Source organism: Cupressus sempervirens, chromosome 2 (genome assembly GCF_028749045.1).
Source record: "Cupressus sempervirens isolate cs-2001-9-10 chromosome 2, ASM2874904v1, whole genome shotgun sequence".
Taxonomy (NCBI): Eukaryota; Viridiplantae; Streptophyta; class Pinopsida; order Cupressales; family Cupressaceae; genus Cupressus; species Cupressus sempervirens.
The window spans coordinates 532,170,764-532,183,067 of NC_143119.1; the positions used below are offsets into that span (position 1 = coordinate 532,170,764).

The 12,304-nt window shown below is 35.9% G+C and overlaps 1 protein-coding gene across 10 annotated transcripts in view; it reads right to left on the reverse strand.

Annotated features, from left to right (window-relative positions):
• Nucleotides 1-12,304, reverse strand: part of LOC149573299 (Cytidine/deoxycytidylate deaminase family protein) — a 235,551-nt gene that overhangs the window by 68,851 nt on the left and 154,396 nt on the right. The window contains exon 8 of one of the 10 annotated variants that reach the window (XM_089814510.1): nucleotides 873-1,782. The exons of the other annotated variants lie outside the window; for them this stretch is intronic. Within the exon in view, the coding sequence (XP_089670636.1) occupies nucleotides 1,717-1,782 (66 nt within the window). The 3' untranslated portion in view covers nucleotides 873-1,716. Of the gene's footprint in view, nucleotides 1-872; nucleotides 1,783-12,304 lie in introns of those variants that run through there. 10 annotated transcript variants of the gene reach the window in all.

Sequence of the window (12,304 nt, forward strand, 5' to 3'; positions counted from 1 at the left end):
GGCCAATGAGAAAATTACAATGATTTTGATAGCCAATGAAAAAATAGGACACTTGGCACGATTTGATTGATCATGCTCAGAGCTGAGATTTTCTAATTGGAGGAGGCAAACAATTGCCACCTCATCATCCTTTGGAATTCTTCATAAAATTAACTTGAATCGTTACATCTTTGCGAGCTTGTTAACTTGACCTGTCTTGATTTTTCTCATATATGTTCTCATGTAGCTAGATCCTCTGTGTTTTCCTGAATTTCCTCTTGATTTTGACTTGAGTTTGTGGGTTGATAGCTTGACCATGAACCCTTCCTTCTCATTTCAGTCCTCGGGATTGAGCCATCTCCTTGTAGTACCCACTTGAAGTTTTGAGGCCTTCATCATCACTCTGCCCTCTAGCTTCTCATTGTTAAGGCTCTAGCTTTAGTCGGATTAATTTGATCTGAGATACATTGTTGTTATTGGTAAATCATCATTTCCTATATATACTTATTCATGTTATATAAATTATTATTATTATTATTATTATTATTATTATATAGTATAATATATATATTATATTATATATAATGCATATATATATAATACAAATTATTGTTTTTAATATATTAATTAAATGATGATTAAACCTTAGAGACATGTCTCTTCATCGTCTCATATTTATATGAGATTCAAATCTGCATTTGGAACACGTCAACACAATGGCAATGTTAGTACATTTGCAGAATACAATCCTTAAACATCAACATGGTATCAGAGCAAGACTGCAAATAAATAGCCATTAAAATATTGAATTGAGAAGACTGAAGATAAAAATGTGGTTATGAATGGAGAAGCATATATATTGTATAGAGAGTAAATAACACTGGAGGATATGGTGGCAAAAATCCAAAGATCAGAAAGATCAATTTCCTTAGGAATTAAATACATCAAATTTTGTGGAACTTCCATTCACACCATAATATATGATTACGGTGTGAAATATTTGTAAAGAAATCACTGTACATACTGGCAGCAGCTCACAGGGGAGAGATGGAAACAAGAGTATCAAATATAGGCAGCCAGAAGAATAAATCTCTTGCAAAAGGAGAGCAGCAGGAACAGGGAACTTCATTTTGGAAAAGGTTTTATACTTCAGGGATGCTCAGAAATTCCTACTGTTCTCTCTGCTGCTTCTGCTATCTTCTGCAATTTGTTGTATTTTTCATGATCCACGCTATGGCTTGAGCTACTCCAAAGATTCCGAGTCCAAAGTTTTTATTTTAGCTCTTGTTTTGAAGTCCGCCACACTTCACTACTATGGAGTCAGCCACATTTTGAGCGGCATGGTCATTGTGGAATCAGAAACGAGATAGGTAGATCTCTTAATACTATCGAAATAATACATCAATATCAACTATCCATGTTGCAGTGATTCGTATTTGCATATGCTCAAATATGGAAGGCATCACTAAAAAAAAAGGCTGCCAGAATAAACAACTGAGATATTTATTAGGGAAAACATATTAATATGGACATGACAAGTATTAGTTATATGTTAATGAACAAATATTAATATCGAACATTAATTATAACATGGAACTACCTTTAACAATGTACATAATTGAATGAGTCTCCATATCCAAACCCAATCTCTTGGGCATAGAGAATATTCATATTAACCAATAAACCAAATACATCATTTACCATCGCCATGAGTATTTATTTCTGCTTTCCATTGGTCTAATGAGGCTTGTAGCTGTATGGTTCAGAGTCCTTGCATCTAGCGTTATGAGATGTATCTACATTCTGTTGGAATTTAGCAGAAATGATTGAAATAAACTAGAGATCCAGGTCACAAAGCATGAAAGAACGAGTGTCTGGTCAAGATAAGTATTGTTGGCACAAGAGGGATTTTACCCTATATTATTATTCAATTCAACATAGGTTTCATCTCAAGAAAACAATTTAGAAGAGTTGATCAGATGTACAAGACATGTTTACAAATAAATAAATATATTTGCATTTAGAGGTTCATTGATTCATCCCGTGATTTTCTTATACTGGAAAATAACTCTGCAGAATAACATTATTCTTATGTTGCGGAAACTATATTTAAATATTCTAAGCAGAGACTATTGCATATTGATGTGATTTACGCATAGCTTTGAAGAATATAATAATCACTGAAATAAAAAATATCATGAGCAGCTAAAACTATCTGAATGCAGCAAATTACAGGTTGGTTGTCACTTACATGAGTCTGAAATGACTATGGTCTAAAGTTTATCCCCAAAATCTGTAACCCGGGCAGAGTCATTTGATTATGGTTGGATCTGGGGTTTAAACCTTTTGATAAGCATAGTATTTGTTACTTCAATTAGTAAATACATGCTCTTACCAAATTTGGAGCTAGCAGCCAATTTTTTTTAAGTGAAGTATCACAAATCAGCGTACTTGAGTATATTTATTGCTGTGGATGCACATGAGTATTTCAATCAATCATACAGATTATCAAGCATTAAGATCAGAATGTAACTTTCCTTTGGGCGCCATTATGATCAAATGAGTCATGGAATTTCATGAAGCTGGTGCGCACTAAAATCACAAGATAGATTTCTCTAAAATTATTCACTACAGTATTACATGCCATTCAATGGAGATGGTACTCGCATTCCTTCTGTAAAATCTTTTCTGCATGGATTGTGTCTTTGGTTTGCTACTCAAGGTAAAGAGCTGATTCCTTTATGTCAGAACATACTCATACAGCTGAGACTATAGAAGCTGACCAACAGGGTGTTACTTGAGACATGCGACAATATTCAACTATTGCACCATCAAGGCCTGAGCAAGAACAGGCCACTATGGATATTGCTTAATGCTATTGACTTATCACCATGATGCAGAATCCGCTGTGACCAAACCACTTGAATATGATGATGGTAGCTTTCAGAAAAGAAGAGGAACAAAAATGGAGCACAGGGCTTTACAAGTGGAAAGTGTAATCCTGAGCAGTAATAATAGGTGAGTGGAAAACTTATTTTAAATTCTTCGATCAAGTTACGATTCCATTTGAGCCATAGGGTTATAAGTCATACATGCACAAACTTATTTTCCAGTCTCTTTGAATATTTGGATAAGTTAAAAGAGGGGGTTCCTGTCATAATTGTTGAAATACATAAGAAAGATGGTGCATTTTTGTGAATATTGAAGATGCATACTTTCCTGGCACAAAATACAGGAGACAATGATGCAAGTATTAAGGAAAGTTGAAGTTGTATGTTGACGGGCTTATCATGAATGCAAGTTTTGTAGTATATTCAAAGGATCCATTGAACACATAAACATTCGGTATAATAACCATCACCATAACTCTCCTCTAGTTATGCATATGAGATACAAGACTGAAGTGGATCTTATGGGTCAACAATATAAGAGTGGGAATTTTACATTATGGGGGGAATAATAATCAATGTTTCATTCCCACTTGAATCATCTTTATAGGGAAGATTTTCCATTCTCAAATAATTTGAAGAAGACAATTTCTGATTTAATGTATATGGACCTTCATGTGTAGATAAGTATTTCTTATCCTTGAGTATTACATTTATCTATTTGTGTTTCTATACTATTAAGAGTTATTTGCCTTGATCTTTTTCCTTTATGTCTGAGGATGTTCTTGTAGGAAAAGAAGTTTGATACTTTACACATAATACAAAAAGATTGTGCAAACTCAATCTTATGACAGTAGCTCAAAAAAAGCTATGATTCAGAATTCATTAGTCATATGATGACCAGACTAGATAAAGTGAGGCTCTTGAAGCATATATTCTTGATGATTGAGATTATAAGTATTATTTTGCATTAAGAGGGAGTATGACACTTCTTCAAAAGCAATGCAGGAGCTTAGAAGATTGATACTCAAAGGGGGTCTAGAAATAAAAGTGTGTGACTGCATGAGATTATGAGCCTACTCCTGTGTACATCATGAGGAAGTAATGACTTATCACCAAAAAGTCAGGAAGATCAATATCAGATTTGGAGGGAGTTCGACAGGCATCCTTAGGCGAAGAGAGCTCCAAGGGAGTAACTAGAGGACTTGACTTACCAAGATTGTTGTTCAGAGGGAGAGATTTGAAGTGTGATCTCTTCTCTATAAGGGAAAAGTTTGAAGTGAAATTCCTTGTAATGCATTCTTCTCTGTGAGAGAGAATTGAGGTGAAAGCCCTTGTACCAACCTCTAAATTGGTTTCTGGTGGTTACTATTTCGCATTTGATATGTAATGAAAGGTGACGATCTTTCATTGACATATATAAACAGACAGTAACCATTGTAAGGTGACGATCTTATAAATGGTAGACCTGTTATCATGACAGACTCCATGAAGTTGTTGTCCCAGAATGCTGGAAGTCGTTATAACAAATGTAACATGATCAAAGTTCATTAAGTTGTTGTCCCAGAGTATTGGATAGCATGATACTTGTCATGATAGAGTTCATGAGATAGTGGTTTCTAGTTATCTGATCGACTTCATTACGTTGTTGTCCCAAAGTGTCAAAAATCAGATAACTCATATCCTACTGGGATATAACATATTCTTTTGGTAGGCATCAAGCATTTGGTGCCAATGCACATCCCAAAAGAATATAAGTATGACAAACATCATATGATTGACATTTCTTGTTGAATCATACTTCAGATTATATTGAAAGATAACATCTAAGTTGATATGTCATTCCAAAAAATATCATAGTGAGATGATATATCTCTATATGCTTGAGAGCATAATGTGTTATATAAATCCTCCCTAGCTAAGAGGGAGTGTTAAAGTTGTATCTTCTGTCAAACTAATTCGATCTAAGATACATTATAGTTATTGGTAAATCATCATTTCCTATATATACTTATTCATGTTATATATATATGTATATATATATATGTATATGTATATATATATATATATATATATATATATATATATATATATATATATATATATTATACAAATTATTATTTTTAATATATTAATTAAATGATGATTAAACCTTAGAGACATGTCTCCTCTCAAATTTATATGAGATTCAAATCTGCATTTGGAACAGATCAATACAATGGCAATGTTAGTACATTTGCAAAATACAATCCTTAAACATCAACACTCCTTGAAATCCCCTTGCAAAATGAAGGAGATTAAGCTTGTGGAGATAAATCTGAAAATAAATTCACATTGATAATGAACAAAATTCATCCCAATTTTAAAACCAACCTTTTGCAAAGTTGAGGTAAGTTTTAATCTCATCTCAATCCAAAACCATTTATTATTGTTATTCTTTATTTCTAATTTTCGTCACTCACTATCTGCAAATTTATTCTTTTTATTTTTTTTGGACAGGGTGGTTTTGGCAATTAACAAAGAATGATAGTCAGCTAGGGAAAGTTTCGAAGATGCGAAATTTCCTCAAGAGGGAGATTTTGAAATTGCACCAAGAGGAGCTATCCTTAAAATTTCCTCATTTGAATTTTCCTTGGCGATTCCTTGCCCATGGTGTTGGCATCATGACATAAATTGATCTTTTAATGCCATAGAGGATGGCAAAACTTGGGAGACTCAATGTGGGGAAATTTTGGAAGATGCAAAATTTCCCCAAGAGGGAGATTTCAAGAGATTCTAAATTTTCTCGATAGGGAGATTTCGAAAGATGCAAAATTTCCCCAAGAGGAAAATCCTTCAGAAAATTATCAATTCCCTTCCCTCATTGTTCTCAAATTGCAATGCTTAGGGTTGCCACCAAATAAAGGCCCAAGTCTCGAGATTTTTTGGGAGAAATGAGGAGGTAGGGAATTTTTAGAAGATGTGAAATTTCCTCAAGACCTAGTTCTCTCACCCTTCTCTCCTGGACTAAAATTTCACTTTCCAATTGAACTTTGGCTACGAAAATCCTCCAAGTGACACCAAAGTGCCCACACAAACTTGAGACAAAATTGCTTCACAATGAACAAAAATTGCTCATATTCACCCTAGTCTTGGACACTTGAAAAAAATGTTGCAACCAAAACTACCAAAAACAACTCTTCCTACTAGCTAAAGCAAGAAAGAGTGGGTCCCCATTTGCAATGGAGCAATGGTGAAAACCACACAACAAGTCCAAGTGTATTATTGTTAATCTCTGATCAAAGAACAAGTTCTTATCATGCAGTGAAGTATTTGCTGATGTGAATGACAATCTTTGAGTTGCAAGGTGAGGAAGTACGTAAGGTTAAAAAAGTTGCAAATCTGTCAATCCAATTTGGTCTTGAAGAGACTTCCCCGAATTGAGATTGATAGAAGACTGGGGAGGATATCTCACCTCCAAAACTATGATCTCCCAATGAACTCCAATAAGGAATTTCAAAGACAAACAAATACAAGGTTAATTGTTGAAGAATAAGCTCTTCCATAATCGACGCATATATGAAATCCTGTGTAGATTAAACGTACTTGTCAGCTAACCCAAATAGGTGCCAAAAATAATTATATTGATATAGGTCTAAGCTAAGAAGGGTAGCACACAAGTGCACCACCCAAGATGGGTCCCCTTGCAAGTCTAAATAGCTGAAATGTCCCCTACCTGTGATCTCACTTCACCCGCTTTCTTGACATCACTATATATGATCTTTGCCTCTCTCTTTGCTTCTCAACAAGAATATAAATATACATATTTTATAGTTCCTTCACTTTGATTTAAATACCATCCTTATCTCCCATTATTTATGATCTATATTGATATGACATAATATTCTTAATTTCTATTTTGATGTGATCAACTTTAAAGGTGTCTATCTTGACTCTTTCTGTATGATGCAACTTAAAAACATTCCTTATCTCCTAATCCGTCCCTCTTGACTTCATGACTGGATGATTGTTCTTCATCGTGTGAGTTCAAGGTATAGTTATTGCTGCAAATATCACTGATGGTGTGTATGGTGGAAGTTATTGAGCATAGTGAATTGTCATTGTATGTTTATATTCATCGGTTTGCTATTGAAATCGTTATCGAAGTCTATAAATATTTCTCAATGCCTTATGATGCTTATGATCTATGAATTCTGGATACTACCTCCAGTCCATGTTGATAATGATATAGCAATGGTGAATATTGAATAGTATTCTGTTCTATTCTCCAATGTTTGATGATTCTTAAATTGATGTTTTATTTGGTAGCGATTCTTTAAAACATTTAACCTCTTGTCCTGCAGTTTGCTTATGCAGCATCTGATACTCTTTATAGGAGCCTATGGTAGTGATTTTGGTTCTATTTATATCCACGTATTTTCCTCGTATTTTATATCAGTAATAGTTCTTTTTTCCACATGGGTTTCTGGTTTGATGATACTGGTATGTTATCCACATATTGATCTGTCACTTCTCCCAAGCATCTCTTCTAATCAAGAGTTCTGATATCTTTTTAATGAATCACAGTGTTTCATCCTTGTATTGGATACGATAAATCTGTGCATTGATTTGGCTATCAAACGTTGGTTGCTGATGCCCAAATTATTTGTTGAATATTTTAAATTTCCTTACTTGTGGTTCCTCTCCCGTTATATTTCCTTCTATTTGATGGTTGGATCATTCTTAATCTTATTTGATCTCGACGACTCAAACTTTCTTGTCTTTAGTGTTTATCGCATCTGTCTGGAATACTGACTTGGATGACTTCTTATTCTCATCTAATAAGTTTATTGCAAGAATGAATGGCGTCTTTTTTAAGAGTTTATTTACTGTGTGTCTTAATGGTTGAGTTTCTTTTCTTCCCTTGCTTAACTGATGTCCTTCCTCTGTGTTTGACGATCGATTGGATTTATTCCTTCTTCGTCAATCAGCCATGGATGAATATACATTCCCAATTGAAGTTTTCTGGTTCCCTCTTCTGCCGCTGCCGCTGATTGTCTGTGTAAAACCTCCAAAGATATTTCCTTAAAGAGTCCAGGAGTGTATGTGTTCGACATCCATTCTCTCTGACGTTGCGATGACTGCTTGAGGTTCCTTATGTCTACAGTGACTATATGCCACAAGACAATTTGCTTGTCCGCTGGTCCGTACTCAGTCAATCTCCAACCACCTCCAACCATGTAACAAGCTATTTCATACTCCTCTGAATATTATATATTTCCCATATGTATATTCGATGTCTTTCTCCCTCTCCTGAGCATCTTGGATATGTTTCTGATTTTATAGTTTAGAAGATTAGAATGATGTGACTTTTCAATCTATATTGTTTACATGTTTTAATCACCTATTCAATCATTAATATAATATTTTTATATCTGTATTTAATCATGTATTATTATAGTTATATATTACATGTTATATTTTCCCATTAATTATATCTTTCATTATTGTACCAGTTATATATTATTTATTATTTATTTTATTTATTGATAATACTAAATTATAACATATATAGTATATTATAATTTATTTTAATTTTTTATATTATGGTATTCATCATATTAATCACATTATAATCATATTGATAGGGACACAACCCAAGAACAGAATGGAACCAACAGAAAGGGAAAATTATATTAACTGAGAAAATAAGCTAGTACAAATAGTACAGAGAAAATAAACTTCAAAACATGCCCTAAGGGCTTACAATAGCATAAATCTGGAGAATATTTCTCCTTTTAGCACCTCCTCTCAAACTCCACTCCGAACTGCCTTTTACAATGCCAGAAATCTCCTTAAATAGACCCCAAAGGGTTAAGGACTAGGAGTACATTCTAGAAAGTGCTAGTAGACATCCACCGACGAAATAGAAGGTTCTGGAAGCTGCGTTAGAAGTCGGTGCAAATCTAGAAGAATCCAGAAACGATAACCGAACTTCCGGGAGGCATAACTTTTGAACCGTAGCTCCGATTGACGAACCGTTTACATTTTCGGAAAGCTCTCGAAGCGCTCTATAGCCCTATGGACAAGCATCGCTCGTCCCCCATTTTTTGACCCTTTTCAAAGTCATTTAATGCCCCAAACCTGACTTTGAAGCATTCTTAGGAGGTCTCCAAAACCCGAAAAACTGCAATAACTTTCAAACCGTGGGGCCTATTGACCTGATTCTTTTTTTGGAATGCTCTAAATCATGATTACATTCATCTGGCTAATTCACACCTTCTAGTTTACCGAAATGATGGCCCAAATACATGCTCCTATTTTTTTGGGATTTTCAAACGCACTGATAGTTGAACTATGAGAGTTGGAACCTTTATTTGAGCCAAATGGGTATCCAAAAATGTAAAGACATGAAACAGAAACTAAGTCTAAGTACTTTTTTTTGGGTGACACATGATTGCCCTTATACCTTTGGATGCCCCTGCATCAGACACCCAGGGTAGATTGAAAAGTGACCCTGTCACTTTATGGATGGTAGAGGAAATCCCAAATGGGGAACCTCAGCTGCTGAAATCAAAGTTGAGTCCTCGATTGGTCGTCCTTTCCATTTGACCAAATACTCTTCATACTGCCTGTTTCTGGTACTCCTACCCACACGATGATCTAGAATGTCTTCTATCTCCTCCTTAGAAGCAGGAATTGGGCATGACTCTAACACCAGCTCCTCATCTGCACCATCATCATGATACTCTATTAAATCTGCAATGTTGAAAATGGGAGAAATCTGAATACCATCTGGCAGCTCCACTTCATATGCATTTCCTGAGTCATGTTTCTTCAAAATTTTGCAGGGGCCAAATTTCTTCATTTTCAGCTTGTTGTAAGTACCGCCTGGAAATCTTTCTTGTCGTAAGTGTACCATGACTAAATCTCCTACTTGGAATTCCTTATGTCTTCTCCTTTGATCAGCCCTAGCTTTATACTCTTAATTCATCTTGGTTATGTGTGCCTGAACATCCTCATGTAGACGCTTGATATGTTCAGCAAATTCCTCAGCTTCAGCACTTTTCCTCTCCCCTTGTTCTATCTTCCTCAGCTCTGGTGCAGTCTTTGGGCTATTCCCATATACAATTTGGAATGGTGATTTTCCAGTACTCCTATTTACAGAGTTATTATAAGCAAACTCTGCTTGTGGTAGAATCAAATCCCATCCCTTGGGCTTATCCCCAACTAAACATCTCAGCAAATTTCCTAGACTTCTGTTTACCACTTCTGTTTGACCATCAGTCTGTGGGTGATGCGTGGAACTGAATTTTAGGTCTGTTCTCAACCTCTTCCACAATGTCCTCCAGAAATACCCCTAAAATTTAGTATCTCTGTCAGAAACTATACTCCTTGGAAAACCATGTAGTCTTACCACCTCTTTGAAAAACAAGTCTGCAATATGGACAGCATCATGAGTTTTGTGGCATGGAATGAAATGTGCCATTTTGGAGAACCTATCAACCACCACGAATACTAAGTCATTACCCCTTTGTGTCCTTGGCAATCCAAGAACAAAATCCATACTTATGTCCTCCCATGGCCTTGATGGAATAGGCAATGGCTGATATAGGCCAGTATTTTGACTAAACCCCTTGGCAACTTGACAAACCTGGCAACTCTGTACAAACTTCTTCACATCCTGTGTAATTTGAGGCCAAAAATAATGTTCTCTAAGAATGGCAATGGTCTTATCCCGACCAAAATGTCCTGCCATCCCTCCACTGTGTTTCTTCTTAATCAGATTTTCCCTCATGGAACTCCTTGGAATGCACAATTGACTACCTTTGAACAACATGCCATCCTGAATCAAATAGTCTAACCACTTGGTTCTATCTATAGCAACAGGTTCTTTACAAGCTTTCCATGCTTCAGCAAAATCAGGATCCTCAGGGTACAAATTCTTGAGTTCATCAAACCCAACTACTTCAACCTACATTACTGTAAGCAGTGACTGTCTCCTACTTAGTGCATCTGCAACCCTGTTAGATTTTCCACTTCTATGCTTCAACACAAATGTATAACTCTGCAAGAATTCTACCCACTTCATATGCCTCTGATTCAATTTACCTTGGCTATTTAGGTACTGTAATGCCTGATGATCAGTATACGAAACAAATTCCTTTGGCAATAAATAGTGCCTCCACTTCTTTAAGGCCTGAACTATTGCATAGAACTCTTGATCATAAACAAAATACTTCTTCTTTGCATCATTCAATTTCTCACTAAAATATGCAATAGGCTTACCTTCTTGGCTTAATACAGCCCCAATAGCGCTGCCACTAGCATCACAATCCACCTGGAACACTTTTCTAAAATCTGGAAGTGCCAACACAGGCCGTTCTGTCACCTTCTTCTTCAGCAATTCAAAACTTCTCGCAGTTGTTGCAGTCCATTTGAATTCTTTTCTATCCCCTCTTATTGTATCAGTTAGGGGTGCACATATGCCACTGAAATTCTTAATAAACTTCCTGTAAAAACTAACCAAACCATGAAATGATCTTACCTCAGTAGCAGTCCTTGGAGTAGGCCATTCCAAGATGGCTTTTACCTTCTCTGGATCCATTTTGAGACCTTCAGGTGCTATAACAAACCCCAAATAAACTAACTCCCTTTTTGCAAAGACACACTTCTTTAGATTAATTAACAGTTTCTCTTCCCTTAGCCTTTCAAGGACACTACGAATATGCAGTAAATGTTCTTCCAAAGTCTTGCTGAAAATTAAAATATCATCCAAATAAACAATAACAAATTTTACCAAGAACTTCTTAAGTACCTCATTCATGAGCTGCATGAAGGTGCTTGGGGCGTTCGTCAATCCAAAGGGCATGACTAACCACTCATAAAGACCCTCCTTGGTCTTGAAGGCTATTTTCCACTCATCTCCTTCTCGAATCCGTATCTGATGATAGCCACTCTTCAAATCTATCTTTGTGAAGTACTGAGCTCCACTCAAGCAGTCCATAAGATCATCCATCCTTGGCAAAGGAAACCGGTACTTGATGGTTATCCTATTTATAGCTCGAGAATCTGTACACATCCTCCACTCTCCATCCTTCTTTGGTGCGAGTACTACAGGTACTGCACATGGACTCAGGCTCTCTTGAATCAAGCCCTTCCTCAACAGCTCCTGAACCTGTCTATTTAGCTCCTCTGTTTCAGTAGGAGTCATCCTGTGAGCAGCCTTGTTAGGCAAACTAGCTCCTGGAATCAGATCTATCTAATGACTGATTTGCCTTACTCGTGGCAATCCATCTGGAACATTATCAGAGATAATATCTACAAATTCCCCTAGTAAATCTGAAACTTCAAATGGTATTTCACTACTACCTTCTTTATCTTTCCTAGGAATCAAAGCATAGCACATATGTTGATGTTTCATGCCATCTAAAAACTTCCTTCCATCAACAAGACAA